Source organism: Lygodium microphyllum, chromosome 5 (genome assembly GCF_053477565.2).
Source record: "Lygodium microphyllum isolate KBCC chromosome 5, Lygodium_microphyllum_v1.1.10, whole genome shotgun sequence".
NCBI lineage: Eukaryota > Viridiplantae > Streptophyta > Polypodiopsida > Schizaeales > Lygodiaceae > Lygodium > Lygodium microphyllum.
Genome location: NC_141139.1, coordinates 86,420,206 through 86,439,125, shown reverse-complemented (window position 1 = coordinate 86,439,125; position 18,920 = coordinate 86,420,206). Strand labels below are relative to the sequence as shown.

Below are 18,920 nucleotides of genomic sequence, written 5' to 3'. Positions count from 1 at the left end.
CTCTTCTCAATGGTTGGAGAGTTGTGATGTGCTTGCATTTCATTAATCGTAGAGATAAAAGATGTTGTCATAATACACTCCTTGATTTGCTGGATTCTTGTTATTTGTAAGGCTGGATCTCATTAACTAGAGCCTTGGGAGATTGTCATTGTGGTTCTTTAACTTAAGCTAGACGTATTTCCAATCTCCCTCCACTCTCTCTCTACTCTCTCCACTCTCTTTGTCTCTCACTCTTTCGACTTTTTTCTCTCTCCCCTCTATACTCTCTATTCTCTCTTTCTCGCTTTCTCCAAATCACTTTACAATTGAGTTACTAGTTTTATAATTATAACTAATTAATTTTATGATTTTTATTTCATAATTAATCACTATTTTTAACAAAATTATAAATCAATTTTTAAAATAACAAAGTATCAATTTTCAAGCGCATGCTTGTACCTAGCATATGTCAAATGAAGATTGACCGTGTTGCCTAATTGGAACACAATCACCCTTATTCCAATGATATTACTAAATTATATGCCCTACACATGCACCCATCCACCCACCCACACATCCACCCATCCCATAAGAACACACAAAAAAGGGAAAAATTTTACTATCTACAATATACAATGCACTTAGGTGAGTTAATCTATCCTAAATGACACAAAGAAGAGGAAAACTAAAACAAAAAATGCAATACGGTTTATGGACTTTCTTTAAGCTAGATCGTATCATCAAAATGAAGAAAGGAAACCCATGGTTGTAAGTATTTTCTACTAGTGTTGGAATATGTTTTGTTGTTTTGGTTAGCCAATATTTTAAATGGGATTAGTATAAGCACTTGTATTTACATGTGGAAATGTTGGTGATTATAATGTGCGCACCTTTTTCAAAGCTCATATTGGTGCTTATAGCCACGTCCCATTTGTTTTTGGGAAAATGCTTGAGAAACTAGTGTTGAAATTCTCCTCATCTCTTATAGTGTTCATTGTCACTAAAAACATTGAATGATATACAAAACTTGGTCTCATAAGTGATACTTGTAGTAACACTCTTGTTCATTGCTTAAATGATGTTGCAAATTTGAAATTGAAATTCACAACAAAATCTACGTCAAACATCATGCACACAATTCCCACCCATTTTTTCCCAAATTTCAAATGTTGCAATGTGCTCTACAACCTTGTGGTGGACTCATGATCCATATAGCAAGCGAACTAAGGAGGAAGTGGGGACGATTAGCTCATAAGAACCACCATTGTATAGTCACTCATCAAGAGAAGCTACTTCCAACATGGAATAGAAGTGCAAGCCTACTGTTGCAAAAATGGGGATGATAGCACTATTGATAATATGATTTTGGTATAGGAAAGGTACATATATGATATGGGTGTGAAGACAACTAGATTATTATTGCTAAGGGTTTGTATATTAAAGAATTTTGTTTAATTGTTTCTAGACAATGGGAACACTTCTTTAAATAGTTTTGTCCAAGTGTGCATAAGAAAGATATTGGGTGTTTATGTGAGAGCATTGCAAAACTGGGAAGTAGCACCCTAACAACTACTTTCTATGTTTGGTTGAGTAATGGATGCAGACTTCACTAATCATTAGCAATGAAGACTTGCATATGTTTGTGGCCTTCTAAACAAGAGTGCAAGATAGTTGTGTCAAATATTTAGCTAGAATATTTGAATACGTACTCTAAGCCTTGAGTAGGATAGAAGCAAACATATGATTGACTAACTATGATATTAATGACTCTAAGCCTTGAGTAGGTTCCGCCCTGGCTGGCTTTTCACCCGTTTAGATTGTATCTACTCGAGTATAGAAGACCATCTTTTAGTAACATTGTCGGATGAGATGGAGCCAATATGCAAGGTGGTGTCAATGACTCTTCTCTATTCACCTTCACCTAAGAGGTTGTCTGGTGTTCTCAAATTTCCACCTGACTACGCTATATTTATTCGATGAAAGAAGCTCATCTTTTAGTAAGATTGGCTGATGGGATCGGGCCACTATGGAAGGTGCCACTATGGAAGGTGCATGGCAGGAGAGTGGCATGCTTATCCAGAGGGAACGTCGCCCTCGAGGATACTGGGAGACGCGGCGGCAGCGCCGAGTAGAAACGAGAATATCACGCGCGGTCACGTCGAGGCCAGGGCAGGGGCCGCTCGCCTATAAGTATGGTCGAGGCCTCAGCTATTTTGCCTGCATACCGGCTAGTGCGAGGCTTCCCGTACAATAGCTCCTGTTAGCTTGTGTGTAGTTGGTGGTGATAATCAATATGGCGGCTCGTGTGTTTTTGTTGGGAGCACTGATGGTGCTGTTGGTGATAGTGAGTGAAGTGTCGGCGACATCCCGCGGTCGAGAGGAAGAGCGACGTCGGGAGGAAGAGGAGAGGGAGCGGGAGAGGAGGAGAGGGGAAGGGTCGAGGGAGGAGTGGCACGCGAGGCTGCGGGCGTGCGACAATTTCTTCAGGCAGCAACGGCGAGAGGTGGAGGAGGAAAGAGAGTTGTCGCCGTATTACAATTCGTATTTGTCATGGACGTCGGTTGAGGGGAGAGGGGTGACGCAGCAGCAGCCGTCCCGCGCGTGCTGCGAGGCCGTGGAGCGCATCCCCTCGCAGGACCGCTGCTACGCCTTCCAGCAGGCTTACGGAGGCGGCGAGCGCCGCCGTCGTTATGAAGAGGAGGACGTCTGGGCGCAGAGACGAGAAGAGGAGTCGCAGCAGCAGCAGAGAACCATGACCGCCCAGATGTCCTCTCGCCTCCTCCAGCAGTGCAACCTTCGCCCTCGCGAATGCCGTGCAAGGTCGTCCCGAGGTATGTTGTCTAAATGATGCATTGCCCGTCATTTTATTTTATATATCAGCAGTCTGTTATAATCTATATCTATTTTAGATGCATTGCCCGTCATTTTATATATGAACCTAATAGATTCCGTCATTTAAACCTAACATAATCTATACCTATTTCGTTTGTGCCACAAGTTCTCTCTCATCGGTTTATAATTGTATATTGTCTCTCTTATAATTGTCTGCGTTATTTGCCATGATCGAATGGCATATGAACATAAAGGATATGATCTAATTGATATGCATTATTTGCCATGATCGAATGGCACATGAACATAATGGATATGATCTAATATATCAATTATTCTCTCTTGTAATTGTCTCTCCTATTTATTTGCCATGATTGAATGGCATATGAATGCAATGGATATGATCTAATATATAAATTATATTCTCTTAAGATGATCTAATACATCCATTATGGATATGATTTAATATATAAATTATATTCTCTTAATTTGTGATGATTGAATGTCATATGAATGTTTGATCTAATAATATATCAATTATTGTCTCTATAGTTAAGTATATCAATTATTGTCTCTATAGTATCAATTATTGTCTCTATAGTTAAGTCGATGTTAGAATCATGGTTAGATTCAAATCTACAGCTTATGTACTACTATTAGTTTTTTGAGAATATTGTCCTTGTTGGGTACCTCTACCTACATTTGTCAATAGTTTGCGCGTCAATATTCTCCTTGTTGGGTACCTCTATCTACATTTGTCAATAGTTTGCACGTCCTTAGTGTATTTGTCTTCGAGTACTTAAATTGAAAGTTTTGAAGTATTGGTTGTATAGATGTTGTGTGATTGAATGTAGATCTAGACCTAATATATACTGCTACAAAATGTGACTGCTAGCTTGAATCGAATTTTGTGATCGTTCAACATAATATTACTGCTTGAATAATTGAATTGTATGATCGAATGCAAGTATAACCTAATATATATTGAATGAAAGTCTAATCGAATATATATATTGCTACTAAATATAATATTATTGTTATATTGTCAGCTAGCTTGTTAAATATCTTTGCAACTGTTGTAGTCCTACAACATCGTGTCGTGCAATATCATATGGTCAAAATGCAAATTAGATTGCGATATGTTGGATTACTGATTCTTAATGCATTGCTTGTATTTGTTCACAGAAGTGCTGATGGACAATTCTTATTGGTGGTAGAGAGAAGTGGACCACCTTTGTGGCAACATGCGCAACTATCCTAGTTGCGCAACTCAGTGCTCTCCCATTGATCGATGGGTGTGCCATCGTAGACGAATAAACACCCTATGTAGGGTGTACTTTGTTCGATTAAAAAAATGTATGGATGAAGGGGGGTTTGTGTGTGTGTATATAGGTTTTACCAAACAGGCGTAAATATACAAGAAAGGATTTTGGTAAAAGGTTGCTAAAAGGTTTCAAAATAAGGTTTTTGTTATTCAAGTTGTATCAATCGTGTTTGTGTCTAGTAATATTGTTGAAATTTGTATGAGCGACCAACCATCGAATGTGTGCGAGACGAGTTCTAATTGCAATGACCAATGTTTTGTTATATCCAAGTCTCATTACATTAAGCCAGCTCAAGTTGCATGACCTATGTGCTTTTTTAAGGGCGTCATGAAGGGTCTAGGTCTAAACCATTTGTGCAAGTCTAAGGTGCTATGGCAGTCTAAAATCATTTGTGCTTGTCGTTTTTGGATTGACAATGGTTCACAAACCCGCAAAAATGCTTGAATAAACTAAGCTTGCAACATGGACCCTATTGCATGCCACCTAGTAATTAATTGATTAATTCGAGGGTGATCGTTTGATTTGTGGAGTGGTTTTTTAAATTGTTGGGATCTATGGAGAGACCTATTGAACCCTCCACTCCGCTAGACCTATGACCTATGAACCCTCTTTATTCCTAAGTCCTTAAGTGTGTGTTTTATGTTCTTATCAATAGTGGAGGGGTTTGATCACTTGATTTACTCTAGTCGAGGGAAATAGTTGAAATATTTAGAGCAAGGGGCCGTGTGAATCATACGAAGGATAGAAGAAAATAGTCGATCTCTCTCTTAGTTGGGAGAAAGTCAATATTAGAAGACCTAAGAAAAAAGTCAATATTAGAAGACCTAAAAAATATTTATGTAGTTTTGGCCATTTTTGCGATGGTTTTGAAAAATTGTCGTAGCATAATGAGCCTCTCCATTATGGGGAAGGCAAAGAGTGCCATCATAGGTAGTGATGCCTTCATAATGGAAGGCAAAGAAGAGTGCCATCATAGGTACTGATGTGTTGGTTTTGAAAAATTGTTGAAGCATAATGAGCCTCTCCATTATGGTGAAGGCAAAGAAGAGTGGCATTCTAGGTAGTAATACAAAGGGGGTTTGTAGCTACTTCTACATGAATCCCTAATCAATCACGCTTGAGTTTCATCCCACCCCTAGAGAACCACTCACTTAAGAGTTTCATCTTATTGTTAAGAAGCATGTCCATTGGCCAAGGCCAATGAATTGACCCAAAGGAGTAGTGGCACATGTATAGGGAAACTCAATGCTTGAAGCTCTTATTGGCTACTTCGTGAACCCCTAGAGAATCACTCATGCATGCTTGAGTTTGGGTAGTACTTGATCATCTCATTTTTAAGAAGCATGTCCCTTGACCAAGGCCAATGAATTGAACCCAAGGAGTAGTGGCACATGCATAGGAGGAACTTAGTGCTTGAAGATCTCAATGCCAAGGCCAATACTGGCACACAATTGTTATATATAGGGTTGCTTCTTCAAGCTCACTTCTTGAGGATGTGCTAACTTACAACTCATGAGGATGTGCTAAACCTACAGTGCCACTTCTATGTGAACCCCTAGAGAATCAGGAAGTACTAGTTTTGATTATCCCATTGTTAAGAAGCATATCCCGTTTGTTAAGGACAATGAATTGACCCAAGGAGTAGTGGCACACGAATGTCAATGTGATTGTTAAACCTCTCTTGAAGTGTCAAGTTGTTATGGTGAAGTCACATCTAGGGGAAGTGGGCGGAGTGGAATAGCACACTAGATGTAGATAGATGTCAAAGTTGTTATGGTGAAGTCACATCTAGGGGAAGTGGGTGGAGTGGAATAGCACACTAGATGTAGATGGAGTTTGATAAACAATGCATTCTAATGTGTGCCAAAGATGATTGTTAGTCAACAACTCTCTGTCTCTGGAGTTGTCAAACTTGTTACGGTTAAGTCACATTAAGGGGAAGTGGATGGAGTGGAACCATTCCACTCCATTGGTACTCATAGCAAGACACCCTATTTAGGGTTGGGTCACACCAGCATGAGTGGATGAGAAGGTAGACTTAATAGTTCGATCACACATGAACATCATAGGTTTAGGGAAAGGAGAATCAAAATAAATATTTAATGTCGTGTGTGAGCATGTCAAAGCTTTGTCAAAATATTTAATGTCTTATGTGTGAGCCATGTTAGAGCCTTGTGTGCTCGATTGGATTAGCCTTCTTTGTCAGAGGAGCTGATGGAAGATCTTGTTCATTAGCAAATGGAATCCTTAACCTTGCTAAAACATCTTAGAACCCCCTTTTCAAGAGTTTGTTGTAAGAGTTTTTGAGGATTTATGATGCCCCTACTCAATCCACCCCTTATAATGCAACCATGTAGTTACACACAGGGTGAGAGGGATGAGCTTTCTCCCACTAGTGCTAAGAAAGCACGACCAGGCCCATATTGTGGGGATAGTAGGGGATCTCAAAAATTTGGAGGTAACACACTCCATGTGACTGTCATCTCTTCTATCGGCATGATAGGTTTTTGACCATACATCAATTATGCGGACATATATCTTGTAACAGCACTATGAGTTGTTCTGTTGGCCCACAAAGCATAAGAGAGCAATTGTGGCCACTCTTTTACCTTCTCTCCATATGCTTTTTCCAATGCCTTCACAATAGGTGGGTGACCTCTTTCACTTTTTCCATTTTCTTTAGGGTTATAGGCTGAAGTTAAAGCAAGCTTTATCCCCAACCGTGCAAAGAAATCATGAGCTTCATCTGCATCTAAATCATCCCTATCTGCTGTAATTTTTCCCACACAGCCATACCGACAAAAGATCTCTTCCAAGAGAAAAGTACACACAACATTTGTTGTCTTAGTACGTAAAGCTTTCCCTTCCACTTGATTAGTCAAGTCTTCACAAGCAAGCACAAGATACATCATTTTCCAGAGACCTGTAGGCATTGTGACCAAATCCACCACCCACTTAAAATGAAGAGACAATGGATATGTGGGTTGCAATCCATCCCGATGTCTCATAGATGAATACATTTGACATGTTGTACATGTTTCCACAAAGTGAGCAACATTCTTATACATACCCTACCACCAATATCTTTCTTTGATCTTTGTAAAAGTACCCCAAACACCTCTATGACCAGCCCACAAGCTTTCATGAAATTCTTGCATTACTTTTACTTGTGAAGCTCTGTCACCCAAAACTCGCAATGGCATACCTGTTTCCTTTTAGCATGTTTCCATAAGTATCCGTCTTTTAAAAAAAACCCATATGCTCTCCTTTTGATTTTCTTAAACTCCTCATCTGATCATTCATCTCTCTTTGTTAATGTACTGAGGTATTGACCAATTCTCAGCCACTCTCCTATATATTTGTCTTTCAGAAACACTTCTACACAAGATACAAAACATCTAAAGTGTCTTCTCTTTGTTGTCCAAGCTTCTATTAATGCTATAGCAACACCTTGTATTGCTAAATTTTCTCTTACAACATCATTTTCAGCCATAAGAAAGTCATCTTCTTCCTCCTCATCCATCATCCCATCTTCATTCTCATAACGTGCTCGAGATAACATGTCTCCCATCACTGGGTTATCTCTTCCTGCAATATGCTGAAATTCAGGGTTCAAAGATTTGATGTATGCAATCCATCGGAGCATAGCAATGTCGGGAGTAGCACAACTAGTAATCATACCCAATACTGGCAAACAATCGGTCTCAATGACTACATGAGCACCCATAAAGTACTCCTTATCACATTTAAGGGCTGTCACAATTCTCCATAATTCTCTTTTAACCTGTGGATATCTTCTCTATCATTCAGTCAATACTTTAGCACCAAAGCGAATTGCATATCTTGTCCTTCCTCATCATCTTGCCCAATTTCCCATCCAATCCCGATTGGGCTTGTATCAACAGTAATAATGATAGGCTTTCCATGTGAATAGTCAGTCTTTCTCAATGTAGGAGAAGATTTTAAGAGTTTCTTCAATTTCTTCATTGCTTTCTGATGCTTCCTTTCCCAATGAAATTTCTGACCTTTCCTTAGAAGCTGATAAAGATCATCGGCTACATGTGCAAAGTGAGGAATCCATATCAAATAGAATACACATGCACCCAAGAATCTATGCACCTCTGATACATTCATGCATACATCTTGCATTCTATCAATCCCATCTATTTTTGTTGGTGATGGCCTTTGCCCATAAGGCCCACACGTATGCCCAACAATCAAAAACTCTTCAACTCCAAAGACAGACTTTTGTCCAGAAAGAGTTAAATGCACCTCTTCTAGATGTGTCAAAATCCTCTCACAATCCACAATATGGTCTACAACAAACTGTCTGCACCCACCATCTCTTCATTCTTTTCATCCACTACACACCCTTTGATTGGAACATCATCTAAGAAGGGCATAGTCAATTGTGGTATAAAATCCATGAGTACCCTATTCATAGCATTTGTCATGTGTTTGTTGCACCCTGTGGGAGAGTACACATCTGTACTAACCCCAAAGGAGTCTTCATGGTTGTGATATCCCTACTTTCAATTGCAAGCTGAAACTGATCATAACCCAATTAAAGATCACCCAAAGAATAGATCGCTCGCCTGCAAAAGCCTCTGCAAATTCATCAACCACAAGTCCTGCACCCACATTTCTTATGGTCACTTTATTGATCGGTTGCATGTTTTGAATAAATCTCAAAGCTCCATTCTTTTTGGGCATAGTAAACCAACGATTTGAGTACGGGGCTGAAGAAGGCTCCAAGATCTTCATGCAAATCTTTTCATTTAGCAAATCCATCAGCTTTAGCAAGTAAGCTTTAGGAACTGGAATAGGCCTCAAGTTCCATGGTACATGTGGCATAGTAAAAATCACCATAGGAGAGACAACATTTGGATCCACACAACCTATTTCACTTGGTCGAAATGCAAATGCCTTCCCATGTCTAGCCAACATCCACATAAAACAGTCTCTCTCAGTAGGCAAAAGAAACCCTTTTGCACCAACTTTCAATTCTTGTAATGTTTCAGATGTAAACTAATGACCTATATCTTTACGATCCCGTAACCTTGGTTGCCTTGACACTTTTTTATACATACCCTCACTCTTTGGTGGAAGTGGAAAAGCAATTGTTTTCACCTTTTTATCAACTGTCTTATCCCATTGTAGTCCTTCCTGCTGAGCAAACAATGCTATAACATCATACATATCCAAAGAGCATACTGCCAACACTCTATTTTCAGCCTCATTTTCTACATGTATAGTTGCTGAAATTTCAGCCATAGTGTTAGTAATATTCAATCCATAAAAGATGCCTGAAATGCCATCATTTTTAGCTAACAACCCCAATGCTCTTAGTTTCTTAGTAGCCCGTTTCATAGATATGCGTTCAACCCTACACATAGCTTCCATAGGCTTCTTCAGCTCCCTCCACTCACAACAACGGCAGCGCAGCTGTACTCTCACCTCTCTCCTTTCTATCAGCCTCACGACTCTCCTCCCCTCCACCCCATAGAGGGGGTTTATATAGGACAAGGGGGGGAGAGCTCCCTCCCACGTGGTGCCCCGCATGGCTATCCTCCCCTCCACCTCTCAAGTTCCCATTTCAGTCCATCCACTTCCCTCAGCCACGCTTTGGCTAGGGGAAGGTAATAAAAAAAATTGCAATAAATATAACATTATCCTCTTGACCTCCTCCCAAGAGGAGGTTCACATGTAGATATGCCGGTTCTTAAACCTTGGTCTCGTTTGGCCAGTGGAGATTCATGATACGTCGTGTATCGTCGGTAGCTTCAATGCTGGAATTTTCATTTGCTTGAGTCTCACAGGGGCTAGTAATATTTTTCAACAGAAATATTACATGATCTGGGAGATCCGTGAGCAGGTGTCATGCAATTTTACCCCCTTTCAAAGCCAACGGAGCAATCAAATTTGGGTTCCGAGCAACAAAGAAGAAGCTATAATTTTGATGCACATTTTGTCATACGAAGAAGCTCTAGGAGATCTAATGCCTGAAGATTGCTTCTAAGTAGTGCAAAGATTCCAGGTTCTTTCAATACATATTGATTCAATTCATTGTGATTTGTCTTTGTAGTGTTTACCACTTGGGTAATTCTCTATCTTCTCTTCCATCTTCTATCTCTACTTCCTTCTACTTTTGATCCTCGGTGGATTTTACCTTTCGTCAAAAACCCCTCTGACATTGGTGAACCCAACGTGAAAGGTCGTCAGAAGAAGGAAAGACAAGATAGGAGAACCTTCGAATACAATCTCGAGTGATGTTTTGCAATAGTTGGTGCAAAATATGAATATGCTTATGTAGGTAGAACAACAACAACAGGTGATGCAAGCTTCATCTCAAACAGAAAGTGTTGTGATGAATGCTTTGCAAGCAGTTGAGCATGAGGTGAAGTTATTCAATGGCAGGAAAGTATCTGCATATGTATATAACTATGCTCAGAAGATGGAATTCTTTGGGGTGGCTCAATCTGCATGGAGTTGGTATTTTGTACGTGTTACTATTCATGAATTGAAAGCACGGATTACTGAATTATACTTGTAGGATGCTGACTGGGTAGCCTTCAAGAAGACACTCAGGGAAGAATTTTACATTGAGGACACCAGTTTGATTATGCGCAAGACTTTTTAAGAGTGGGTTTTACAACCCAATAAGGGTCTTGTGGCTATGAAATTGTTAAGAGAATTTGAAAGTCGATTTGAGCAATTGGATCTTGTAGAACAACAAGCTCTTGCAAGTCAGAAAATTGAATTGTTTCTACAGGCAGCTGATTCCTGAGTTTCAAGAGAAGCTTGATGATTTGATGGGGGATCAGACTACAAAGACAGGTTTGAAAACAGAGTGGAGACATGTCAAGGAAGTTTTTACTGCACTTGTGAAGAAGCATAGAAGAAGAGAAAGATTGCATGTCTCTAGCTTGCCCACTGTTATAGGCAAGACAATTGATGTATCCAATAAGCCACCTGCTTCTGTGGCTTAACTTGTGGCTGTACCTGCTATTGTTCCCTCTATTAGGGAAGATGTCTTAGATGAATTGGTCAAAGGCATGCGGGATCTTCAATTGAAGGTTGCAAAATTGGAAGAAAAAGAACAAAAGGAAAGGGGACGGGCAGTAGCCCCTAAGCCTGAAAAAAAATGTATGTGGTGTGATAGTTTGCAGCACCATGAGAGAAAGGATTGTGCTACCTATCAGGAGGCCTTGGCACGACAACTCATCTTTTGGAAAGATGGCAAGATCCATGCACAAGAAACGGGATTGCCTCTTGCTTTGAATTTTGGAAAGGGAGGTATGAAAAGTTGTTGGAAGTCTTGGCTGTCCAAAATGCTTATGTGGCGGTACATACTTCTACTTTTGGTCTATAATTGGATAGAATGCATGGCCAAGTGATGGTTGGTCCAAAGGCTGAAATATGGACACATGCTTTACATGCAGCTGAAAAGAGAAAGGTCATTGATAGTGAAATGTCTCATGCATGGCAAGACATTCGTGGCATAACTGGTTGGAAATCACCGGTAGATGCATATTCAGTGTATGCATATTTAGCAAAGGTACAAAACACGGATGTACTTATGGAAGTAAAACGAAAAAGAGATGAAGATATTGTAGGGACATCTAAAAGAATGTCAAGAAGAAGTGTGGATTAGCTTAAAGCTATAAATCAACCACCTCTCGAGCATGTTATGGAAGAGATCAGCGAGGAGCAAAATAGGATAACAAACAAGAGGGCAAAAAGAAGGGCAAGTAGCCAGGATATAAGTTGCAATCTGACATTCAAAAACGGATCTTAAATAGTCGGGTGGAATTTACCTTGGGAGAGCTGCTTGAAATTCCCAAGCAAGAATTTCATGATGAGATCATTGACATAATTAAAAGGAAGCGTCAGTTTCTTGGTGATACCACTAGTGCATTGCTGCAATTTGAAGAGGAAACTGGTTTGTTGGGTATTCGGGATGAATATGAGCATGAAGTAAGTATAGGATTGTCTATGTAGGATGCTACTAATCAATGGACGGCATGTGGAAAAGAGAAGAAAGTGGCTAAAAATGTATTGTCTTGCAGCAGTATGCATGGTGGAGTAAGGCAAATGCAACAATATGGAGAAGAGACTCTAGGATTTATTCCTCGAAGTCACTACATAAGAGATCATTGGGCTAGACCTACCACTGAAACAGTAGTGAAAATAGGGGAGTGTAAAACTCCTTGTGTTGCTTTAATTGACCATGGGTCTAAGATAAATGTAATTGAACATGGATTGTATGAAAACGGTGCATGGCCTGTAGACACTGATCATGGTTGGCAAATGAGGGCTACAAATAATTCTTCAAGGGAGCTCTATGCTTCATGTCCTAATGTAAAAGTGACGATTGGTGATGTACAGGAAGAGCAACACTTCTTTGTGCAAGATAATTCCTCATATACAGTGATTTTGGGACAGCCCTATATTATAGGTGTGCGTATGGAAACAAAGGTGCTTGATGATGGTTCTGCTTATGCAAGAGTCATAAGTAAGGATGGGAGAAAAGGAATCCAATTTCTTAGTGTTTATGTTAATCATCCTAGAAATCGAGATATGCTTCGAGAGTCTCTTTTGGTTCCAAATGCAAGGGAATTCAAAGACCTAGATTTTCATTAAGCACTGCTCTAATTTGGGGCTACAAGTAAAACCATTTGTGGGAAGCAGGTGGGCGAGATCCCTAACAGATCTGTCCTACGATGGGTGGTCCTGGTAAGCTGGGAGCTTCTCTTAAGAGATTGAATGAAACATTGATAAGGAAAAATTAGGTAGAGCCAAACATTGACTTACTTAAGTCTTAAGACTTTGATTGGTAATTATCTTAGGGGAAAGGTGCGGCACCTCTAACAAAACTCCATTAAGGTTCCCTAAATCCCAACTATATCCCTAAAGTTCTGTCCACGTTTACGGAATGTAGGGACAATAGGATGTACTTGCAAGAAACCACTTAAGGTTTCTATCCTAAGGATCGCTCGTTAAAAAGATGAAACTAGGATTGAGTTAGAACCTTAGGACGGACGATGTCAGCCTAGTGCAATCGGGAATGGATTGGATATAAAGACACCCTAAAAACCTGTTTCCTATCTAATCATGATTCTGTGATTAGAAGACGCCATTCGATGGGTAAAATAATCCCATGGATGAGATGCGACACTTGTGCAACAAGTTGCAACATCGCATGATCTTGTGGTTTGACCACAAGAGAATGACCAATTCCTCAGAATGAGATTGGCAGATTCTTGCGCAAGTTTATCTTGCAAGAGGATGAGTAGTCATCCTGATATAGTACCTTTCTTGGGAAAAGTGACCAAGATAAGGGGATTAGATATTTGCTTGGAAGCAAAGGACCAATCAATAATTTGGAGCAACATATTTTCTATTAATAGAACTTAAGGTATTGGTTAAGTTTTGTTAATAGGGTACAGCCCTAACCTAAGAACATAAGGGTTAACAAACAATCCCTTGGAGATCTTGCCAAGTTGCAATTGATCCCGTATCGAATGCTGGATGCATTCAAAGAGAAGGATTCACTCCTTAGCAATTGGCCAAATAACAACCACTGGAAATGATTGTGCTTGTAACAGTTTCAGGAGCACTGTTTGCTTTGTTTGCTCAAGGAATTTAAGGATGAAAAGATATCTAATGCTTCAGGTTGAAGGCCTGAAGGGAGAGGTAGCCTCAATTACCCCCGACTATCTGCCTGACCCTAATCAAGGGGGTTGTTAACCGCGCCAGAAGGTGGACCAAACCCACCGCGAGAGGTTTCTCTGTTGAGCGCTACATGGAGCAGGAGGACGCTTGGGTGCCAGGGGGGGCTTTGGCCATAAATCCCTCGCCTTCCAGGCCCTGCACAAGAGGCCAATGTGACTCGGGATTAGATCTTGAGGCCCGCATACTAGTCTATGGGCAGAATCTTGGATTAGTAATCCCTGTGGATTGCTGGATAGCCTTCGGGCAGATTATGGATAAGCCTATGGGTTGGAATTTATAAATGTATTCCAAGGATAAATATGATAACTTGTTGAAAAGAAACTTGTTTGACACTGTTTTTCTATGTCAAGTGCTAAGATTACGTGAAGGAACTGGTGCCTAATAGGTTAATTAAGGAAGCTGCTTGATGCATGTCCAACTAAATGTGGTAGGTAATTAGACAACTAAAACAACCTGAGGAAAGTGCAGTGGATGTGGCCATGGGTCTGTCCTACGGGTGGGTGGTCCCGGTTGCCGGTAACTTTTCTCAATCATAATGGGCAGCAAGGAGATCGTTTCAAAGGAAATGAATAGCAAGGGCACTAACCTAGAGTCTAGGTGATAATAATCCTAGATTTATGTTGTTTTAGGGGAATGGAATGGGACTATGCCTTATGGCAAAGAGGTCGAGCCTTGCATCCCTCTCGTTTCCCATTCTCCTTGAACCAAGTGCAGCGTGAATCCGCTTTGACCCTGGTGTTTCTACGTAAAGTAGTTCACTCGAGGTTCGACACTAGTTGCCGTTTAGGAAATGACCATTAGGGGAAACCGTAATTCAGGTTCGTCCTAAGTGGAAACGGCCAGAATACTTCCGCTACGTGGCAGACATAGAAAGTCCTGGATCGCAAACCCCGTAACATTCCATGGGAGTGCCAGGCGGAGCTTTCTAGACCTCCTTTCTGATGGACTACTATGACGTGTCCTGAAGGGAATAGGTGGACACTTTACAGTTGGTATCAGAGCGAACCAACAAAGGATTTGTCTTTAAGAAATCTTAATAAGAAGAAGTAAAGCAAATGTTGCTATTCAGAACATTTCCTTACTTTCGATGCTGTCTTGTAGAATTATAAAGCATGGAATAGGTTCTTAGTATTCTGAGTCATGTTTATGACCGCAATGCATTCCCCGGATTATCAACAAAGGGTTGAGATGATGAACATCCTAGATCGTATTTATAATCCATCATCTTTGTACATGGAACGAAGATGGACGGGTGACTCAGGAATCTACTACATAGTTGCCGCCAGTTCGAACCAACCTAAAGAGGATTAAGTGGTTGGAAGACTTGAAGATCGTGAAGCTATTCATTTTTGTGGAGGCTTACGTAAACTCAACTTTACATATTCAAGGTCGGAGGGTTGAGCTGAACTCATATGTATATGAGGAAGTGACCCGTGTAATCCCCGCCGACAGGATCAAGGTGTTGGGGCACTATGAGAAGAATGGATTCCAAAGGAAAGGATACCCTAATCTTCCGATGACTTACCGATTCCTGAAGATCCATGACCCAAAACCATACTATTATCTAGTTCCCATAGATAAATGTAATACAACATTATTCTCCCCAAACTAAATGTAACAATTGCTCTATCATCTCAGGAAATGTTGTACTCCGAAAGGGCTATGCCCATATAAATGCAATAAGACTTCTTTTTATCAATGTCTATCTTGTCCATGAGAATTGATAAAAAGTTAAGTGGATAGGATTCTTGGTTGATAGTTGAATTGGGTATGAAATATAAATCATAACGATTAGCAAGCTATAACGTTAAGAATCCTTTATTTAGGCACAACCCTAGGTACAGATTCCTAGTTCGCCTCCTACATCAAGTATTACCGTGATCCAAGAGAAGAAGTTTCTTCTCAAGCAGATTAAGCCGCCTGAATTTGACGAGAAAGGTAGGATTGTCCAAGCGGATGCTGAGATTTGGATAGAATCCATGAAGGATTATTTTGAAGCAATCGGTACTGCACCCGCCAACCAGGCTATGCTCGCCAAGCTGAAGCTCACCGGCAAAGCCAGGCTTTGGTGGAAGCAATGGTACAGAGATCAAGGGATCGCGGAAGGATCTATTACCTAGGAAAAGTTGAAGAAAGTTGTACAAGGAAGATACTTACCACCGGCGTATCGCACATAGAAAATGAATGAGTTCTATGAGCTGAAACAACTGGGACTCACTCTTGATGCATACTACTCTAAATTTGTCTCACTTCTTAAGTGTGCACCACAGATGGACATGACAGAGCAGGTGTCAAAATTTTCTGTTGGTTTAAACCCACCATTGAATACCCGTCTCGAATCTATGCACCCATCAGATCTTCAAGATGCACTCATTCGAGTTGCGCCTATAATTCAGGAGGTGCAGGCTAGGCCAAGAGGTAACAAAACTTGGTCTTATAATGATCCAAACAGAGGAGCATATAGGCCTCAAATGAAGAGAGTTCAAGGTCAGAATCAAGGACAAAGAAAGAAAGCAAGGACTAATAATGCCAACAGCTTTGTCCCTACTCAAAGCAATGGCCGAAACCTCCGTTGTTTCCACTACAATGAGCCCGATCATTTCAAGAGGAAATGTCCAAAGCTTGGAGGAGGACATCGCCAAGCACCTTTCCAAGGAACTGGCAGTGGGCCAGGAGCCGCTACCTGAGGCAGAGGAAAAACCGCCTGTGTTGCCAATAGGGAAATGTGCAAAGAAGAAGATTCGACCATGGAAGCAGAGTTTGAAAGGGCGACAGTACATGCCGCTCTTCACAAGAAAGGGCCGAATCGCCAGTTTTCAGTGATTCAGATGCCATCGAATTATCAAGGTAAAGGTTTCAAAACCTTGATTGATTGTGGTAGTACACATTCCTTTATCTCACCAGCTTGTGCAAGAAGAATAGGAGTAGCCACAGTAGAAGCACCTACCTTGCTTGTGGAATTAGCAAATGTTCGTGAGGTCACTTGTACCAGGCAAACTGCTAAGGTGGAATTCTTTCTGGGAGGGAAGATGACTTCGGTCAAATTCAGAGTCATGAACCTAGGTATCCATGAGTGTCTACTCGGAATGGACTGGCTTAAACCTAACGACGCCCACATTCATTGTGGAAAGGGCCAGTTCAGAAGGAAAAATATGATAACGAATACATGGCTAGCACCATGAAAGGCTTCCAAAGCAAAAGGATCATCACATCGACTTCATGGGTCAACTTGATTAAGCTCTTCTACTGTATGGTTGCAGGATGTCCTCTAACAGTCGATTTTTGTGCTTCTCTCCTTTCTCTAATCACAGATCAATGATGTCGATGCTAATTACTGCCACATGTACTGATAACAATGCTCTCTTTGCCATAGAAATAAGGACTCGTGGAAGCAGTTTCAAGATCATCAATGAATCATCTTCAAACAGGAATTGAAGTAGAGATAGAAATTAAGTTCAGAATTTCTTTTGGGAGGGAGGTACGTTTGTCAAACATACTGGAAATTCTTGTGGTAATGTGGAGGGTTCTGCCATTGCTGATAACATAAGCTCTCACAACGAGCACATACATCCCAATTTTCCATGGTTTCTGCTGGAATTCCTTAGGGAGGAGATCGTCTTGCTTTCATTTTTTAGTAGAGAGAGAGTGTGAGAGAAAGCTTAGCTAGTTGTCGGTAGGGCTTTAGGTTGCCTCACATACCCTGAGCTGATACGCGCTTCCGGTCTCACAGGCCGAGCATCCTCTATGCTTGCTTCTCTGATTGGTTAATGGGCACCCTGCTTCTATCCCCCAGAGATTGTTTCGTACCCCCCCGGCACCCCAGACACAGCCGTCATCCTGCAAGCATGACACATCCCTCAGCCAATGTACCCCATCGCAATCTCCTTCACCTTTTCTACTGGAATTCCCTTGATTCCCAACCCGCCGAGCTTCATCCTGACACTAGCCCTTTTCAGCATCTGCAGCACGGTCACTCTCGCTCCCATCGATTCCTTGAGGAGAGAGAGAATAGATGTGTCCCCCCCTAACAGAAGAACGAGGCACACTGCAAGGGAGGTCTCTGTGATTGCCACAAAATAGGGACTAACCATCCTTCAAAGGACCACCGTGAGTGACAGATGCTCCTTTAGAGAGAGTTGGTTGTGGGTCTCCCTCAACATATGCGTTTTTTTTCCCCTCCATTGCTCCAAGAAAGAGCTAAGGTTCCCACAGAGATCTGAAAACTCTGTTTTTTCTTCTTTCAGCACACTAATGCTACTGGAATATAGATTGATGTCATACAGATGCACTCGTAAGAAGTTGCTCAACGCAGTAATCTTCCCAAAAAAAACAGTCTGCACCCAAAAGAACTGCCAACGCCCTCTCGAACCAGAAAAGCGGCTTCCAAATTCGCTTTCCTCCCTAGAAAAGCTTCCTTCCAGAAGCTTTTTCAACTTCGAGCTTGATAATCCGGTCTCTAATGATGATAAGGCATTTTAATCATCTACTCCGCCACCTTTCAAACAATGTTTCACAGTTTCTGTGACTGCAGACAAATCTGATGTATCCACAACCTTGTCAGTAGTATTCTGCCTCTGCAAATGCTTCTTGGCTGATACTTCAGTCCACTATTTCATGAGACATTGCGAAAGCATACAGATTGAATGTTCTATTGGATCAAGCTCTCTACACTGTGTATTCTCACCCTGTATAGTCAATCTTGCTACTAAAAAACTGAAAAGATTATAAATGCTTGAAACTAGCAATGGGTGTGTATTTGCTGATTATTGTGCACCTTTTGTTAAAGGTGGAACATCTTCCATTGAGCACATTGTGCTAGTATGTGAGAGATCACATTCCATTCTACCCATCTCTCTCTCAGTATCATTGAATCTCATATGCAGGAGGATAGGCTCATCCTTCAATGATTTCAAGTTCTCCACACTCAGTGAATCTGTAAGTTTGGTTGAAGTATTGTGGTTCAAGTAAGTGAAACTTTCACCATTAGCTAATTTGTCATCAGCTTTAGCCCACTTGAGAATGAATCAACATTAGGATCAACAATGTTGG

General features: G+C 40.9%; 1 protein-coding gene across 1 annotated transcript; it reads left to right on the top strand.

The window, feature by feature from the left end:
- Window positions 1-2,209: 2,209 nt before the first annotated feature.
- Window positions 2,210-4,260, top strand: LOC148036088 (uncharacterized). Its single transcript, XM_087679079.1, has 2 exons — window positions 2,210-2,810; window positions 3,997-4,260. Exons 1-2 carry the CDS (start codon window positions 2,273-2,275, stop codon window positions 4,026-4,028), a joined length of 570 nt encoding a protein of 189 aa, XP_087535205.1. The 5' UTR covers window positions 2,210-2,272; the 3' UTR covers window positions 4,029-4,260.
- Window positions 4,261-18,920: the final 14,660 nt, after the last annotated feature.

Excerpts from the sequence above, each read along its gene's own strand:
- LOC148036088 (XM_087679079.1), top strand. The coding sequence starts at position 2,273 with ATGGCGGCTCGTGTGTTTTTGTTGGGAGCACTGATGGTGCTGTTGGTG. Across the intron at positions 2,811-3,996 it reads CCGTGCAAGGTCGTCCCGAG|AAGTGCTGATGGACAATTCT; the intron begins GTATGTTGTCTA and ends ATTTGTTCACAG.